The sequence below is a fragment of the Pezoporus wallicus genome, unplaced genomic scaffold, assembly GCF_028554395.1.
Source record: "Pezoporus wallicus isolate ANWC-B61680 ecotype Strahan unplaced genomic scaffold, APGP_CSIRO_Pwel_v1 contig_854, whole genome shotgun sequence".
Classification (NCBI taxonomy): Eukaryota; Metazoa; Chordata; class Aves; order Psittaciformes; family Psittacidae; genus Pezoporus; species Pezoporus wallicus.
This window is the reverse complement of record NW_026635257.1, coordinates 42,159-61,669: the sequence shown is the minus strand read 5'-3', so window position 1 is coordinate 61,669 and position 19,511 is coordinate 42,159. Positions and strand designations below refer to the sequence as shown.

The window sequence follows — 19,511 nt, the reverse complement described above, 5'->3', positions numbered from 1 at the left end:
CCCCATGTGCTTGGTGTTTGAGGAAGGACATTTAGTCCTGTTGTTTAATGAGGCTTCCCACTGCCATTTTAAAGAGCTCTGCTGACATACTCCAGAGGGAATCCCAGCCCAGGCTTGAGAGATAGCAGCAGCCAGGGGTTTAAGTCAAAATGGGCTGGGTGAAAGGAGGAGCTAGCTGCAAACAGAGGCAGGGTTGCTTTTTCCTCTTCAAATCCTGCTGTTTTGCTCAGCTAGGCCAGCCCCTGGCACCATTTGCCACAAGCAGGGATGCAGGGGAGAGATGCTTCTTGTCCTTGAGGCTGGGACACCCTCCCCAAGGTGTGGGGAAGGCATAGATTATCTGGATGCTTTCTGGTCCCCTTCTCCTCCACCCTAGCTGATTGATATACGTCATATTAAAGCCTCAATATCATGTGGCAACTGGCACAGCAGGCTAGAAATGGGAAGGGGGACAAGACTCAGACTTGCTCTGCTGTTTTAGAGTACGTGCTGCAGGAGCAGTTGGTATTTTATTGCTGATATTAAACCTGGATGTGTGGAGAGAAGGGAGAAGATGCCTAACACAGAACGCCTGTCTCTGCCAGATACCCAAGCCACTAAAGAGACACTGCCGTAATTTCGTAAATCAAAAGCATGTTTTCAGCCTTCCCAGAAATATGCACTTACAAATGCTAACCATCAAATAGCCTAAATTACTGATCCAGCAGATTAATCCATAAATCAAGGTAGGCTTAGAATAGCCCTTGGAGTACAGTGTTTTTAGTAAATGGCATCTAGTTCAGTGCTTTCTGTCTCTTCTTCTTCTGACCTGACAAATAATGTAGCCTCTTGTTTGTGTTATGCTAAAATCTGCTGTAGGAAAGCTGCTCAAAAGAGGGTCTTTCTAACCTATTACACAGTGTGTATCTCTAGGAGAGAGGGCTTCTGCATGCAGAAGTAAATGGGAGAACACATCATGAGTGGTTCCTAGAGCTTCAAAATCCAGCCTGCCTGTTTTTCCTCTCTATCTCTTGCTTTCTTGCTCCAGACACTTGTAATTAGAGAATATTGAAGATTTATTGTATTGCTCATCATAAAACCTCAAAGCAAGGATCAGCCATGGGAGCGGTACATTTCTTTTGTAACCTGAAGTAGAAGGAAAGCTGCTCCGTGCACCACATCCCGCTGAAATGAGTCAAGCTGCCACTTTTTTCTAAGGTATCTGTCTGCAGATTTTAGGCTTTTGTTTGGGAGGGAGAGGAGGGGGGATGGTTTCCTTTGCAGCAGCAAGGGCAAAATAGGCTTTTAATAAAGCTTAAATTTTGCAGCTGCTGGCTAAGTTGAAAAAAATAAGTGCTGGCACTCTGTCCTCCTGCAGATGAGCCTTTCCCAGATTTGCCGTGACTCAGGGATGCACGCCATCCCTTCTGGTCTTTCTTCCTTTGTGCCACTTTCTTGGATGAGAATAAGGGGAGAGTTTCTTCCTTTGGCAAGGCTTTACCCTGCTTGGGCTTTTCTGCTCATGGAGTTGGTCTAGGTTGCTGAATGGAAAGAAAACAGTTGCAGAAGAAGAAGTTCTGTGGTAGAGATATCCTGGAGGGAGCTATGACATTTTATTGGGTAGAAATCAGCTCCTAAAATTCCTGATTACAGACCCTGAAAAGAACTAGAAATGCAAAAGCCAAGAGATCAGAAAAGGAGGAATGACTTTTAAGTGTGATAGTTACCCTTTCACCAAGGTACACATGGGGATCAGTTGAGTGCTGCTAGAGACCTGAGAGCAGTCTGCCAGATGACAGGCCAGATAGGAACAAGAACATTTTATCCAAATACTAGTGATTGAGGGAGATAAGGGATTTTTTTTTTATATTTCTTCCTGCAGAAAGTTTCCTGTTTCTTGCTGGTCTCCTGGGACATTCAGCATGACCTCCTTGTACCTGGCTGTTTGGAGAGCCTGGTCCTGGCACATGCTGGTCCTTATGTGGGAGTTTCACTAAGAAACTGGTGCTGGGGGAACAGAATCAGAAGCAAAGAGGCAGAGAAACTTTCACTAGGAGATCTTATTTGTAACTAAAAAAGCAGTCAAAAAACCCAAACAAAACCAGTTAGAAGGGTGACATGGTTTAGAGGGCTGCTCAACAGTCCCTTCAAATGGAATTTAAGTGGCCTGGGGCACATCACAGGAACATTGAGAACTGGGCTGGGCAGAGACATAGAAAAAGGGGAATAGCCAAGAGAAGTCTTGAATTCCCATGGCGAGGTGCAGAGGACAGGTTTGTTGCTTGAAGGTCAAAGCAACTCCCTTGTGCCGGTGTGAGCCCCTGCCTTTGCTGGGGTTGTGGCATTCCCTGAGAGCTCTCTGCAAGCAGTTGTGGTTGAACTACAGCCTGCATTTTTGAGAGGCATCCACTCACAATGGAAAGACTTACAATTTGGGATCCACCACATCCTTTGGGAAGCTGTTCCCATGGTTAATGCATTTACCGTGTAACTGTTACAGTTCCCTGAAGGAGTTTGAATCCTCAGCTGGCAGCCTGCCTGCCTTGCTCAGCACTGCTTGCATAGCTCTCTGCCTCCTGAGACAAAAAGTCTTTCTACAAAGGGACTAAATGACCTGCCTAGGGTCATACAGGCTGTGTAGGAGAGCCAGCGACCTGAACCTGCTCCCTCCAAGAGAGTACAGGAGTGAATTTTGTGAAGCATTTGTCTGTTCATTCAGCAGCAGTCCGCTGGTCTTGTCTCCTCTCTGGATGATGTCTGCCATACTGGTTTGCCCTCAGCAGCTGGTAGGTCACACAAGATTTGAGAAACAGCTCTGGCATCATACCAAGTAGAGGCTGTGAGATGCTCACCAGTGAATTCCAGAGATGATGTGTCATGAAAACCCTGGCCCTGCCAGCCCCCTGTGCACAGGGCTGCTGGAGGTAGTGAGAGCCCTGCAGGGTTGTGGTCCCCACACTCAGTGAGAGCTTTGGCCTCCTGAGCAGCTTTTCGTAGGTGAACATTAGCTGCAAAATCTGTTTGGGAACCTCTCGCTTTGCATGGGCATAAGGGGAGCCTTCCTCTTACCCCTCTGCCTGCCTCTAGCTGGAAGGTGGCAACTGGGAGAAATCAACTGTTTCCATGTTCTTCCTCTGGAGACTTGAAATTTATTTCCAGTGAGGTGGGTCCCTGGGAAGAGGAAGGACAGCTCTTCTAAGTGGCTGTTGCCAGAGCTGGAAGGCCCTCAGGGTAGCCTTGCCAGCCTCAGGCATTTAAAACACTTCAGTCAAGCCCTAGAAAAATAATATAGGATAATCTTAGTTTCTCCTCTTTCTGTGGAAAATTGGGCTTTCTGTGCTGTCCTCTGGTTTGTTACTGAGCTGCTTCTGCATTCACCAGCCTTCGAAAGTTGTAGTTGAGAAGAAAAGCACATTATTTCATCAGTTAACTTTTTATTGCCTGCTTTCTTGTGGGTTGGACTTCAGGTTTTGTATGGCAAACAACTTTAAAGCTTTTAGGGTATTTCCCTCCTTTCCTTGCTCCCTGAAATACCCAATTTGATCTGGATTGTTTGGCCAACTCTTAATCTGGAATAGAGCAGGGAAGGTAATTGTGATTGGTAACCAGGTGATTTACCCTTCCCAAAAGCAATTAAATGTGATTAAACTCCTGTTCTTGTTTTATGGCTGCTTGTAGCAGTGCCCAAATCTTTATTGTCCCACATGCTGCCAGGGCAGGCTTTCCACTGGAAGATACTATATTCATACCATTTATTAACTTGGATGATGATGCTAAGCAACTGCTCCACCAGCTCTAGCTTGTTGCATGTTGTAGTGATGCATTTGTGCTAGGGAGCCCTGACACTCCTTTCCCCTGACTTATTTTCCTGGGAATATTTTCCTGTCCTGGGCTGCTGGCATGCAAACAGTTTCCAGTGGAAGGCAGTGTATTTGTTTTAATCAGAACTATTCTTAAAGCTGTCAGATTAGTTGCTGGGGAAGGCGAAGGGGTCCCTGCCAGGGGGGCTCCCTCCCTACTTCTGCCTTTCTCACCTCATTTTGATCAAAGCCTGTCATTGATCTGATACAGTGGGAAGCTAACCAGAACTGGGGCTGTCTACAAACCACGGGGACAGAACCAGGGACTCTGCATTGCAGGGGTGGGACATACTGGAGTTGTTTTTTCAAGGCTTGGGTGGTTGGGTTGTTAGATCCTCCTTGCATGGCACACTGTGCCATAAAGAGTCACACCAGCTGCTCCGCCACTCACACTCATTCACCTTGAAATCCCTTTAACACTGGAACAATGCCATTAGCACTACTTCTCAGGCATGATTTGGAGCTGTTTCTCTGCCCATTAAAACTGGGTCTGCACACTAGTCTGGCGGGCTTGTCATAACCAAGACATTCCCCACGTACCTCTGCGCTGCTCCCAACTGAAATCCTGAACAAAAGATCTGCTGTTAGACAAAGGAGGAAGGAGTCAGCCTCTGAAGAGAGGAGGAATTTCTGCTCTGTTTGCCAGCAGGTTTTTTTCTAACTAATTCTTTTTTTTTAAGGATTGGTCGCCAATTAATCCATGTCGCTTTGCAGACAAAGCTGTCAACGTTTTTAAGGTTGCACGGTGAAATTACTTCAGTGCTGTTGGTTCTAGCAGCTCAGAATGTTCTCAGACGAATGCCTTTTAAGATAAAAATGGCCTGTGCTTGGTCCCATCCCAGAGCTGTGGTCGTTACCAGTTTATTTGAAACATCTCAACTGAACCCAGTGAAGTCAGTGAGAGCTGCAAGTGTTTGAAAGTCAAGTCACACTTATTTCCATGGCTAAATATGGACGTAGTACAGGGTGTTACTCTAAAATGCCTCAGCATATGACCCAAAATGTAGTCCAGCAAGCATGTTAGATGCCACAGCAACGTCTGCCACAGATGCCACAGTAGCTTCTGCAGCTTTCAGGTCATTGACCTGCTAGTCATGGGTACCAAAAGCATCATGTCTTCTTGCTTTTACTTTTTGCCCTTGCCTGCTCCTGGGGTTTGAAATGCCTCACAGGCACATAGGAGTGCAAGCTCAGTGGCAACTTGTGTGTGTGTGTGTACATTTTTGCTTATATTTGTGCATTGGATCAGAAGAGAGAATAGTAGGAGCACCTCCCCACACACAGTTAAAGCTTTATGAAGGGCATTTCTCCACCCTTTCTCAGTGGCAGCACTAAGACGCCAAATTGAATGTAGCCCACTACCTTGAAGTGAAGTAGGTGTACTGCGTCTGTGGTGGTGTAGCAAAATCCATCTGAAACTGGCATATTTATTGTCCCAAAACATGTACAGAACTTCAGAGCAACATCAAATACATATGAAGAGCATGCATGGTATTTTTCAATATAAAGAATAAACAAAAGTGGTGTTTTGCAGGTTGAATTTAGTCCATGTGGGAACAGTTTTGGGAGTTTGTGTGCATGTACATGGTCCTTCAGTGGGAGAAGCAGGTCTGGTTTGCATTGTGTGGATGCCCTGGGTGGAGGAGAGCTCACGTGAGGAGTTACTTCATCTTCCAGCTGAGAAGGGGCAATTCCATCAGTGTTTGGCCACAGAGGCAGTGCTATGCTGAGTTAACAGGGGCGTAGCTCTGGCTGCAGACCAAGTTACTAGTCCTTACCCATCAGCCAAGCATCAGACAGGGCTGGTTAGTGCTGAGTTGGACTCATTAATGTCTTCATAGTATCAGAAGTCATTTGAATGCTACAGCTCTTTCAATTAAGCTCCTGTTGAGCTCCATACGCAGATACTGTAGCGTAATTGGCTGGGTCTGCTACTGGAACAGCCTGGGTCTGTGCTCCAGGCTGGAGAGGAGCCAGAGCGAGCTGCGGTCTCCGCACAATGTCACACTGATTAGGAGGGTGCGAGATTTTGTTTTTGCTAAAATGGTTCTACCAGTACAGCCCAGAGGGCAGCTGCAGTTACACTGGTACAAAGGGGCCTTATGCCACTCTGAATTGTCCCCAGCTCGGGGGCAGGCAGGGATGCTGCAGGGAGTACCTTTATCCTGCAGTAACAGCCCGTGCGTGGCATGCGCTGCCCAGCTCCACAAGTGAAACTTTATTTTGCTGATAACCACCCTGTAGCAACTCTGTCTCAGAGGCCCAAGGAAAATATTCTGCTTCCTCTTGCTGTTAGGAAGCGGGTTCTTTACGGTGGCAGTCCTTTCACAAAGGGTTTGGTGCTGCACAGGAAACCCTGGTCTCTTCCATAATGAGCCCTTCCTGCTGATATGGGGATGTGCAGGTCAGGGGCTCTGCCTGAGCCAGCTCCCCAGGAACTGATGTGTTTCTTGATGAACATGTCCTCCAAAGCCTGTAAAAAGAGTCCAGCCCTTCAGAGGTGGGTGCAGACCCAGATGCTATGGGATGGGACCTGCGTGAGGAAAGGCCAGCTCCAGCACAGCTGTGCACCTCTGCTATTCCTGCTACTCTCTGCCATTCCTGAGCCAAAGCATCCCCTCTCTCCCCTGCTCAGCAAATTTGCCTGTTGGTGTACATGGAGACCTGAATCTGTTTTTATTCCTGGAGTAACTGTAGAATCATGGAGTGGTTTGGGTTGGAAGGGACCTTAAGATCATCCAGTTCCAACCCCCATGCCGTGGGCAGAGATGCTTCACACTAGACTGTGTTGCCCGAGAGTCTGTCCAGCCTGGCCTTGAACACCACCAGGAATGGAACATTTACCACATCTTTGGGCAGCCTGTTCCAGTGCCTCACCACCCAGTGCCTCACACACAACTATGTTCATGTGTGCAGTATTATTGTGTGTTTACAGCCAGATTGTTCCCCAGTTTGGTGGGGAGACTGGAGCAAGGCAGTGCTTAGGTCTGTTTTTCCAGCCCTGCACTTTGGAAAGGCCTATCCAACAGAATTCATGACATGGAGATGAGCATGAAATATCTGTATGCCTTGGAGAGTACACCAGAAAACAAGTCACTAACTGAAATCCCTGTTGGCACCCCATGGCGTGGTGCTCTGCCAGCCCCTTTCTCACCTGTTGTGTGGGTTTTGCTGTTTGTAAGGTGGTGCTGTGACACTTATTTCCCTCCTGAAGGTGAGGTGTACTCTGCCAGAGCAAAGCAGCATCATGCAACTTGTAAAGTCGCATCACAGCTCACTGTGCTGGATTAATAACAAATCCAGCAATAAACCAGTATCTGAAATACTGCTCTTTGGTGGGCCGTTGCTCACTGCTGCTGAGAGGTGGGACTGACATGTTTTTACCCCTGTGACAAAACTCTGTTTCTCCACAGGCTGTATTTAGGCACAAACACATCCAGAATCAACTGTACTCATTACAAGCTCTGCCACTGCCTGCAGGACCCCTCACCAAGGAAGCACCACACATGCATTTAGTCTGTCGTATCTGCCCTTGCCCTCCACACTGATGGAAACCACATCATTTCGGGCCAGGCTTTGATTGCCAGGCTGCTGGGGTGTAGCAGTCTGGCTGTCCTTGCCTGGCAGTGCCTTTTATCTCTGTCAAACTCTTTTCCACACAAACTCTGGCTATGGGGAAGGAGAACTATCACTCTCACTTCTCAAGAGGTTACGCCTTCTCTTCCATGTGTATCTGACGTGTTTTAACAATAGTCCTGCATTGTGCTGTGATCCTAGATCACCTCCTCAGCTCAGTAGAGTGGTGTCAAAGACTTCCTGAGAACAGAAACAAGCTGTGAGCATCAGTGTTCATGTAGGGGTGTTCACCATGAGGATGTCCTGAGGTCTTAGGGATATAGGGTGACATCGGAAGCTAGAAGGACCTGGGGCTCAGCTTAGCTCTTCAGATTTTGCTGGAAGCAGTAGTGATGGCAAAGACACTTGAGGTTAAATTGTGCTGGCAAGCCTGAACAGAAGCCCCAGAGTTAACTCATGCCATCAGCTCAAACCCCACACTTCAGGCTGGTGCTGCTGCAGTCAGACCAACCACCTTCTGCAGGGGTAACTGGACTCAGAGGATTTCACCAGGAGCTGCTGACTGCCTCTTGTCAGTGAAGCCCCATGTGCAGCAGCAATAATTCTGTTGGCAGTATTGCAGGTGGGGTAACTATGTTTTGCCAGGGCACCTGTGTCTCTTACTACCTTTGGACGTAGGTAGCACTGTAACACGTAGGTGCTAGGACATAGGTGTAGGATGAAGGTGCCCTGCAGCAGCACCAAATGGGGTTTGTCCCAGTTACAGCTGCTTTGCCATGGTGGTTTAGTGTATGTCACTTCTCAGTGTGCAAGAAGCTCTGTGATCCTCACTACAAATATCTGGGTTTATAACTGCCTCAAAAGTCACTGCTACTCCTGGACACTTCAGGCAGGTTCTTTGGCTTGGTTTATACATGCTCTAGAGTGTAAATGCTGGGTATCTGCTACCAGCTCAGCTAGTGGAGCGTATGTACAGGCACCACTACCTGACTTGGCAGCAAACTCCCTGGCCAGGCAGTGGGAATTGGGCTGTCCTCTTTCAGCCAGCCTGCTCTGTTTTCACTCAGTCCTGGCCACTGCCCTCTGACCAGAATCACCACTACCCTGCCAGCCCTCCAGCAGCATCCGCTGTGCTTTTTTTATCTGCATTTCCTCCTCACTTGCTTTTTGGTTTATCCACATGGAATTTCAGTGTTTGCTCATCACCGGGGAGGCTTTCTTGTTTGTTATTTTTAACTACCTGTTGTGACAGGGCTGAGAACAAGCTGGGCTGCTCTTTGCATCCATCCAAGTACTCGTTCAGGGAGTGATGCCGAGTAGTGGGAGGGGAATAAAAAAGGAATGTGATTAGGTTTTGCCTGGGAGATGTTTCTCTCCTTGGCCAGTTACACAGGGTGAGGGATTGGAAGAGCTGGTTGTTTTTAGGGTCTGAAGGTCAAGACCTCTTTTGTCATTTTAGGGAGGGTTCCTGCAAGCTGGCAATACCAGCCACCATCATTCTGCTGATGCCTGCTCCATCTTGCCTGACTGCCCTGACCTTGAGGAGCAGATAGCAACCTGATTCCCTTTCTGCCATGTGCCACTTTTCTTCCCCACCATCATTTTCACTCCTCTTTGAGGAAGAGGGTCTGGAGAGGCTCAGGATGAACAGCAGGGTCTCTATATACATCCTTCTTGTGCAATGTGTCTCACACCAGATTGTCTTTTGAAGGGAGGCCAGCAGGGTGGGTGACCCATGGTGCACTGGGCAGGAATCTTCCATGTTGCTAAAATTTAATGGCTGCAGGAGTTGCTCAGCTGTGGTTAGTTTGTATGAGAACCATTTCCTGATGTTAAGGGAACTATTCAGCTTTACGGCACTTTGTGGCAGGAATAGTTATTTCTATTTACAAAACCTTGTGCTCTCCTCTTTGCTGAATGGCAGTTTCTCACCTGTCATCAAAGTGCTTGGGATGACAGGAATAGAGCTGCTATTGCTGTGCTGGAAGTAAATACCAGTTGGTGAACACACTGGAGGGAAGGCATGGAGTCCAGAGAGACCTGGACAGGCTTGAGAGATGGGACCATGCAGACCTCATGAAGTTCAACAAGGCCAATTGTAAGGTCCTGCACTGGGTCCGGCAATCCCAAACACAAACAGAGGCTGCATGGATAATGGATTTTGAGCAGCTCTGAGGAGAAGGACTTGGGGGTGTTGGCTGATGAGAAGCTCCCCATGACTTCAGTGTGCACTTGAGCTCAGAACCCCCCTGCATGCTGGGCTGCACCCCTATAGCATGAGCAGGTCAAGGGAGGGGATTCTCCCCTGTGCTCCTCTCTGGGGAGACCCCCCCTGCAGTCCTGCGTCCAGCTCTGGGGCAACAACACAAGAGGGACGTGGAGCTGTTGGAGTGAGTCCAGAGGAGGCCATGGAGATGCTGTGAGGGCTGGAGCGGCTCTGCCTGGGAACGGGCTGAGAGAGCTGGGTTTGCTCAGCCTGGAGAAGGCTCTGGGGAGACCTTAGAGCAGCTTCAGTGCCTAAAGGGGCTACAGGAAACCTGGAGAGGGTCTTTGGACAAGCACCTGTAGGGACAGGACAAGGGAGAATGGCTTTAACCTGACAGAGGGGAGACTGAGATGAGATCTCAGAAGGAAGTTCTTCCCTGTGAGGGTGCTGAGGCCCTGGCACAGATAGCCTAGAGAAGCTGTGGCTGCCCCATCCCTGGCAGTGTTCAAGGCCAGGTTGGATGGGGCTTGGAGCAGCCTGCTCTAGTGCAAGGTGTCCCTGTCCATGGCAGGGGGTTGGAACTGGATGAATTTTAAGGTCCTTTCCAACACAAACCAGTCTGGGATTCTATGAAATATTGCAGGCTCTGGTGGGGAAGGGAGGTAACAGGAGAGGGGCTGCAGAACAGCCTGAGCTTGATGATGAAGGTAGAACTTTCAGGGCTGCATGGCCTGGGATGTCATCTTTCTGCATGCAGTGATGTTTACTAACCAGCATACTATTCTGCTAGTAGGATCTGATGTGCCGCCCTGCCTTGCAGGGAGCCAGCAGGGAAATGTTTTGTGTTACAGCTGATGTTTGATTTGGGTTCTTCTGCTTAAAGATTTGCAGAGCTGTTCAGCCATGCTGAAGAAGCCCTGCAAGCAGATGCCTTCTGCTTTTCCTCTTGTGCCAGACATTGGCAAGATCCTTGCCTGTTGCAATCATCTAATCGTCTAATGCATAACAAAAACTGGCTATTCTAGTTCTAAACCTCCTTGAAAGTGGATTTTTTTAGCCTGTGCTTGTAACCTTCAATTTTGATGGTAAAGGTGATTTCTTTGTTAAGCTGTGTACAGAGGCTGAGGCAGGAGATACGGGGTCTTTCCTGGCCTTGCAAGATTTCCTTCTGATGAAATCGTGTCACCTCTGTGAGTCCAGATTTATTTCTGCAAAAGGAAAGGTTGCTCTGCAGTGCCTCATGGAGAGTGACCAGATGCTTCAGATGGAAAGTGGTAGAGTGCCCAGCACCAAACTGTCTCTCCTCTGGGAGGTGCAAATCCTGCAGTGAGGCCAGAGAAGATGCCCTACTCTTACAAATTGAGCTCTTAAAAATATTGCTAGAAGATGGAATTAAGACCTTCATGCTACAGCAGTTGCTGTCCTCCACAACAAGGAGGATGATAGAAGGCAGATGGAGAAGCACTTCAGGTTTTGTGGTTTCCACACTCCTGTGGAGCCAGCAGAAACAGAGCAGTAGAGGGTTTGTGATCCCCAAGGATGGAGGTCAGGCTGGAGCTAGGAATGCTGCTGGCTCTTTGATCAACACATGAGTACATGTCCTGTGGGCACCCTTTGGTTATTGGAGTTGGACAGCATGAAGTGTCACAGCTACTCCTGCCATCTGCTGCTGGTCCCTGCCTGCTTCTGGCTATCAGCTTGATCTTTTGTGGCCAGCTTATGCTGGTTCAGCTGCTAAATTGTCTCCATGGGTACTTCCCCCACTGGTACTCTTCAGCAGCTGCAGCATGGGTGCTATGAATGGCAGAGGCTGTTTTCGAAGACACCCAAGATCCACTGTGTCAAGGGAAATGTGAAGGCAGACAGGGGGAACAGCGCAGAAGGACCAATGCAAATCTCTGCCTTTGTGTAGCAGTAATCATCTGCACGGATCAGGAAAGGAAATAACTGGCTTGGCAGCAGCAGAGCACACAGATACCTCTGAATCACAGGCTCAACATGAGTCAACGCTATCACACGGTTGTGAAAAGGCAGACGTCATAGGAGGCTGTGTAAGGAGCTGCATGCTTCACAAGGCATCTGAAGTATTTCTCCTGTTCCCAGTGCCGGTAAAGCTGTGGCTGGAGCCCTTTCTTTCCCATTTTAGATGCTGTATTTCAAGGAAGATGTGGGCCAATAGCAGAGAGTTCAGGGAGAACAGCGAGAGTGGTCAGAGGGCTGGAAACCATGAGGAATGAGAAAAGCTTGGAAGGACGTGGGATTGTTTAGTCTGGTGAAGAACAAGCTTAGCAGGGGAGGAGAAGGAAAAGCTTTCAAAGACATAAAAGGCTGCTGCGAAAAGTGATGGAATGAACTGTTCTTAGTAGCTACTAGGAAGAAGATAACCAATCATAGCCTGAGCAAGGAAATTTAGTCATTGGGAAAAACTTAACATTAGTGAAAGGCTGATGAAGTACTGAAACCTCTACTACGTGTGGGGTTGGTGTCAGGATGCCTTCAGAGTACCCATCTCTGGAACTCATCTTGCTTTGGCCGGCAGGATGCACTACGAGACCTTTGTAGCCCTGTCTTCCTATTGTTTGAAGATTATTTTATAAAGCTTTGATGAAGTCTGCCTCTTTGGAAGCAGGCACGCATTTCTCAGATGCTGCCAACCTTACAAGACAGCAGGCATTACATGTAACAGTATATCATTGGTATAGCAGCCATTTTCCAAGGTCCTGTTTGGGCTGCAGGCTCATTGTTAAGGGCAGAAACATAGAGTGTGTTCAGCTATGGTGGGACAGGAAAGGAGCCCTTGGCTTGCTGCTTGTCACTGTGTGCAGCCACAGCAGGTGCTGTACAGACATGGTCTTTGTCCAGAAGACATTAGATGGGTGCAAGGAAGTCCCTCCACCCAAGGCAGAGCTTCCCAGCATGTTGATGTGCTGATTCAGCTGCTGACTTCGGCTGTGCTTTTTAGTCATGGGAAGGAGGAGCTTGTGTCCTAAATGGGTGATTGTCCTGATCCTCGTCCCTGGGATCCATTATGTCTTATCAAATTACTTTCTCGCCTTTAAATACCTTAGTGATTAAAGATGCCCTAGCAGATACCCTTCATGAGTACAGAAAGGGTAATAATTCCTCCTGTTGGCACTGAATGCAATTAATCAGGCCCCTTTACTTGCTTTTTAAATGAATGAGGCATTTAAGGCCAAGCAAGTTTTTAATTGGACTTTAATGTTTCTCATTTACTTCGTTTTGGCACAAGAGTAGGAATTTCCACCCCCAGGTTTGCTGCTGGATTTATTCAGGGTGATGAAAGGCTCAGCGTGGAGTGAAGGCTCAGCAGCAGACTCAAACATGTCCTTCAGCCTATGCCTGGCCCCATCTCATTGCCTGGCAAACAGCACAGAACCAAGGGTTGTTGGGGCTGGAGGCAGAGCTGGGTCATCCAACCACAGCCCATTTCCAGCATGGAGCTGACATCAGATATTTGCAGTGTTTTGGAGTAGTGATCAACACAAGGGTGCAACATAGCCTGCCCTTTTTGGTCAGGTTCCCTTGCCTTGAAGGAACTGTTGACTTACAGGTATTGTGGCTGTCTGGAAGCAGTTGATGGAGGTCCATGTTCGTAACTTAGACTCTGTAGCTTCAAACATGGGGTGAATTGTATCTTTTAAGGTGTGCTCCTGAAGTCCATGGCCAAGAGGAGATAGAGGGCCCTTGAGCATTGTTACAGATAAATGTGTGCATGTAGACATTGTTAATTTATGCCAGGAATTACCATGGAAAAAAAAGTGTTTGATAAGCATGCAGCCTGCAGCCCCTGCGCCCTACTGTGAAGCCAGCACTGCTCTTGCTTCCACCTCTGGCCATGAACCATCTTGCCTTTGGTTCCCTTCCCTCCTGTATATCCTCCACTGTGGTTTGGGAACAGTAGTTGCCTGTGGGCATGTCCCAGTCTGTGTTTCATGCAGGGACGTGTGTGGCAGCCCAGCCTGGCCGATTGGCCCCTGTCCTGACTTGGCTCTTCCCCTTGGCAACTGACAGGCTGAAGAGAAAAAGAAAAGGCATCAATTTCAGCATGTGTGAGCCTGCCTTTGCGCCTGCTTGTCACTCTGCAGGGCAGGCATTTCTCTGACACCCAGGAGAGATCTTGAAACAGCTTCAAGTGGGTGTTCCAGGTGTGTGCTGTGTCTTATGCAGAGGTAGGCCTGTCTGTAATACAGCTGTATGGTTGGCTGTAGGGTTCCACCTGCAGAAGAGTTGGTTGATGCAGGTGAGATGTTGAGTTGGCTCTCATGCCATTGGGGTTCTCTGCCCAAAAAAAAACACTTAGGAGACATATAGGGACATGGGACAACACCCTCCATTTCTACACCTCTGCTTCTCCCACTTCAAAGGTTGACAAAATTGTAAGCACGAGTGTGTTTGGAAAGTTAAGTGCATCCAGAGAAACATGTTATTGAATACCTTTCTTGTGTTAATTTAAACACCTTCTGCCTGCCAGGCTTGAGGGAGAGGGGCAGTGCCAGCTGGATCAGCCCTAGAACTTCTCTACATCTGTCTCAAGGCATCTTTACTTTAAGTCTCATGCTAAACCCCAAGGCCTTGCAGTAAGGAGCTGCCATGCACAAGCACCAGGCTCTGCTGTCTGGGTGGCTGCTCAGCCGGGAGTGCCACAGGGGATGCTTGCCCAATATTTTGTTTGGTTTTGCCTTTTTCCTTGTCATACCTCCAGCTCTCAATCCCTCCAACATGAACATGCATCTGGCGCTGGGCTTGGTGGTTGTGCAAGGCTCATGTGTAGTTCTGAATGACCAGATGTGGGAACCAAATCTCTCCAGTGTTATCTTGTGCTGAAATCTTTGCACATTTTTCTCCCCTTGCACCACTTTCCTGCTACCTGCAGATAAGGATACTTGAAGCCATCATGTCTCAAAAGGGAAAGGAGAATAAGAGGCTAAGCAAGGATCAAGGTTTTATTGCATGATCATGATGTGAAGAGCTGTAAACATCTTGATGAAACGTTCAGAGATAAAAGTGAATAAAAGTGCACCCAGGTCGCTCTGTGTCCCTCAGAGTGAAAAGTGTTGGCTGGCGCTGCCGTGGGCAGGGACTGAAAGAAAGAAGAGAGCCAGGTCTTGGGCCATTTCTGCTCCTCTGGCTGGGCATATGAGGAGGGGCAGGCATCTTTGTCCAAGGGTTATAGAGCCTGCCAAAATGCCCTTAATCCAGGGTTTGTAGCCCAAATATATCTCTATCAGGCAGCTGCAACCCGAGGTGACTTTGGGCAGCCATTCTTGCATTGAGAATCTTCTGGCTGAGACTTTAAAAGACGTCATTTTCTTTGATTTAATTCCATATAAACTGCAGAATTATTTTCCTTTAGAGGCTTGCAAATTATGGAAGCATAAACCATGCTAATGATCCGATAAGGACAGCTTTGGATATGTTCCCAAGAACAGCTACCCCTGGGCAGGAGTGTGCTTGGAGAGTACTGATGGAGAGCAGTCTGCTGCGCTCACCTGGCTGCCTTCCCTTTTGTAGGCCCCCCTCCCCAGATTCCTCCATCTCTCAGGAACGAGAATCATTTCCTCTCCAGCTTCTTGTAGAGGCAAAGGCCCTGCAGACCTGAAGTTATCTCTGGAATGTGTGTAAACACCGAGTTCAATGGGATGTTGTTTGCCCCTCTCTTCTGTGGGAGTTTACAAAGGGTTAATACCAGCTTGTTTTACCAGTTCCTAGCCTGGGAATTGTCTTCCTTAGAGGGCAACCTGGCTGATCTGAGTCCCCATGTGTGCATTTCCCAGCATAAAGGGGAAATTCGGGGGCCCTGCCACATGGGTGGGATTTCAGTCTCCTAGAAGCAAGGAGATGAAAGACCAAGTTGGTTTCCTGCTAAACAGGGACCTGGGAGATGGTAATTCAGATGTAAATTCTTTATGGTGTATGAGTATGTTACTAATGAGACCCACCTGGGCTCCACAGTACTGTTGAATTTAGAATAAGAAGCAGCAACCTGAACCCAAAGCTAGACAAAATTAAGTTGAAAACAGATGCATTAATACCAACGAAACAGTTAATTCATGAATGTGTTGTCAGAGCTGATGACGCCACCGAGGCTGGATCCCTTCCAGAAAACAACACTTTAAACTGAAGACAAAGAGCTGGGCTTAGCACGGAGGTGATCAGTGGAATGGCTTGGCCTGGTATATACAAGGGGTCAAAGTAGATGATTTAATGATCTCTTTTGGCCTGAAAGCTTTTTGTTCTCTTAAGGAGATAAATGAAAAAGCCCTTTCACATAAAGAAATGAACTCTGCTGCTTCCAGGGGAACTGGGGAGCAGGATCTGCAGGAAGTGTGACCTTGGTGCCTCCAGGCTGTCTGAAGTTGGTGGCCATCTGTTTAGTAGCGGTGGCTCACCACCATCAAGGTCACCACTCTCACACGTGACGTTCTTCAGCTCCATTTTTAATTGCTCTCTCCCTGCTTTTAAGTGACATTTGCTCCCTTATCTCCATCAGGGTGAAAAGGCCAAGTGGTATGAGCAGTCTCCTGGGGAAAATTGGCTCCAAAAAGCAGAAGATGAGCACACTGGAGAAATCTAAACTGGACTGGGAGAACTTCAAGGAGGAAGAGGGGATTGTAGAGGAACTGGCGATCCATAACCGAGGGAAAGATGGGTAAGACGGACTTTACCTAATAGTAGTGCAGCATTTCCCACCACTTCCTATACATGGAAGAACTCCATCACTTGCTACAGAGAGAGTTCAGCAAACCTGTGGGATTGACCAAGGATTTATTCTTGGGATATATAAAGGCAGTAGCTGCTCTAGGTATCACAGGGAGACAGGTAAGCCTGCAAGCACCTATCAATCTGCAGACAAACTGGTGAGTTCTTTCAAATTTAAAGAGGAGAGATTTAGGTTAGATGTAGGGAAGAAATTCTTTATTGTGAAAGTGGTGAGACAATGGAATGGGCTGCCTAAGGAAGCTGTGAATGCTCCATCCCTGGCAGTGTTCAAGGTGAGGTTGGATGGGGGCTTGAGCAACCGGGTCTAGTGGAAGGTGTCCGTGACCATGGCAAGAGGGTGGAACTAGATGATCTTAGGATCCTTTCCAACCCAAGTCCAGCTAAAGTAGAGTCTGGCTGTGCTTTATCTTCTCTCCTGTTAGTGGCACAGATACAGCAGGAACTGGTCTAATACAGCACTCCCATGAGGAGACACTGTTGCCTTTGCCCTGTCTCAAATTGGGACGTATGTTCTTCGTTCCATTCTTCGAGTGACACATTCCAGCTGCCTCTGCCCTCTCTCCTCCTCCAAACCCAGAACAGCTGGCAAGGTGCATTAAAGATTATGGCAGCACTGGGTGTTGATTGTGTGCATCAAGCAATGTTCAGTCCAATGAAGTTAATGGAAGTATCGTAAAAGTAAATGGCGATGCTATAAATAAAACAGACAGTTAATAACATGCACTGCAGGGAAGGGTAATAAGATCAGAAGTGGTGTTTCCACTACAGCTGCTTTGCTAAGCTCTGGTAAAACATAACCGGCTTAGTGGACAGCTCATAAAATGTATTTTTATTTTAAGCTGTTCTTTTACTCTGCAGAAAAAACTCAGAGCTTCTGCATTCCAGCACGTGGGAATTTGTATTTCAAATAGATACTTCGTAATTGCTGTGTTTTTTTCAGTTTGGTCTTGCACCCTTCCACAACACCCCTGCTCCATCAGCTCTGCCCTGATGGATTTCTGAACACTTGCTGTTGCACAAGTGGAGCAACACATTAGGAGTGCTGGGGGGGGTAGGGTGTTCCTGAGAGATCTCTGAAACCCAAGTTGGTGAGCGATTTACATCGAGAACATGTGTGGCAGAGCACCAGATCACTGCTGATGCTGGCTGCAGCATGGCTAACACTGCAGTCAGAGCCCCATACACAAGGCCCTGTTGAAATGGCCATGCCAGGGGTCTGGAGGCAGAGCCAGGCTGTGAGATGAAGGAGGGTGAGCTTTTCCCATGAAGCCCCATCAGGAGCTGCAGGCTGCTTTGTGAGAGCCCACCTCCGGAGAAGGGTCCTGTTTCTGTCTGTGGCACCTGGCTGGCTTGTCCCGATAGGATGTAGAGTGAGAATTTGCTCTGTGCAGATGTCCTATGTGGGTGCCAAATGTGGTAACAGCTTTGGGCCCTCACTGCTCTGGACTGGGCTGATTTTGGTAGTACCATCCTTAAAAGCCAGACCATCTCCTCCCAAGTGTTGGTACGCACCATTTCTTTCTGCAGCCAGTGGAATCAGCTTGATTCTCAGCTGGACTGTACACACCCCAGACAAGCCAGGCTGCCCTGCATGAGTATTCTGTGGCATCTCTTGCTTGTTCAAACCTAGTATCTTGACCTTTCCTGGGCAGAGCTGTTACCTTTTCCACCCTAGACAAGCAGGACAGCTTGATTTTCACACCTAGTAAACTGTTCCGTAGACACTAACATAATGAAGGCCGAAGAAGGGATTAGCATGTTGAAAAGATGAGCAAAGCAGAGCAGCAATATTTAAGAGCATCTGTAAGCCTGGAGAGCTTTAGGTTTTGCTGCCTGTCACATCCCAGGCTGGAAAATCCACTGGGCTTTATTGTTAATCAGGTTTCGTCATTAAACTAATGAGAAACATTTGAGATGGTGTGCTAATTTTAGCCACTCTTTACAAATCTGTTTGTGCCAGTCAGGCATGTAATGTGAGGGTATCAACTGTGTACCTGCTCACTATGAATTACTTCCACCTTCAAGGTGTGAGGCGTGCTGCACAGTTACAAGAGCAGCCAGCCTGTCCGGGGAGCAGAGCACACAGACACCACTGCTGCCTGCTTCAGGTCACTTTGCAGGAGAGCCTGTTGTCCCTTCCACAGCTACCTCTTCTCCTTTGACAACATAGGCTCTGCTCAGCCTACAGTGAGCAATCATTTACCCATCTCTATAAAAACTGTGAGGAGCTGTTGTTAACCCTTCAACCCAGGCAGGAGGGAGCGGGTGCTGCCTTTAATCCCTGGTGCTGACATATGTTAGAAACCTCTGTCCTGCTTTGTAACTAACAGTCTGCCTGACCAGGACAGCCACAACCTGCTCCTGGAGCTGTTTGCTGGATGCCACGCATGCCTGCTCAATGCAGGGATGATCCATGCATGTCTTGAGGAAGGCAAGAGGCTTTTCTTTATCTGCTCAGAAGGGAAGGCAGGCTGAACTTCTTTTTTCTGGTAGCCTTGCAGAAGTTGCTGTTCACAGCCCAGAGCTCCTCGTGTGTCGGACCTCTCCAACCCTTCTCTGGGACTGTGGCACGTTTCTGATGCTGTTGCTGGTTATCAGCCGGCTGCAGCCTGGCCCCAGATTCCCGAGGCAGAGGGAATGTGTGCTGCCCTGTGGCTGTGTCCACCCCTGCCTCTGATTTTCCACCCGTCTTATCACAAGCCCCATACAGTGATTTGCATTGCCCCTGCAGCAGGATCTGGGTTTGTGCAGATTGTGTCAGATCCTGAGGGCCTGTCCTGGATTTGACAGGAGGGTGAAGTAAGGAGCAGAGGCAGCTGTCCCCTTTGCTGTTGATGTCTCTGATGAGCTTTATAAATGGAAATGTGAAGTGGCCTCGTAATTGGGCCACCTTTGTAGGGCAGCCCCAGTGGGGAGCAGCCCTGGGCTGGCCCCGTGTGCTCATGACTGGTGGTGTCTGGCAGGGGAGAGGCAGCACCAGTGAAACCCTCCCCAGGGCAGTTTGCAGGTGCCCTGGTTAGCAGGGACAGCCTCTTCTTCCCACAAATTTACCTTCCTCCTCTGTGGATCAAGCCGCCCTGTTTCCACACGGGCTGATAATTTACAGGAAACTATTGATTCGGGTAGCAAAGGTTATTTAGATAAGTGCA

General features: G+C 48.2%; 1 protein-coding gene across 1 annotated transcript in view; it reads left to right on the top strand.

Moving 5' to 3' along the window:
* The window catches only part of CFDP1 (craniofacial development protein 1), a 65,937-nt gene that overhangs the window by 43,158 nt on the left and 3,268 nt on the right, over positions 1 to 19,511 (top strand). Inside the window, exon 6 of the mRNA XM_057414389.1 lies at positions 16,133 to 16,291. Within this exon, the coding sequence (XP_057270372.1) occupies positions 16,133 to 16,291 (159 nt within the window). The remainder of the gene's footprint in view (positions 1 to 16,132; positions 16,292 to 19,511) is intronic.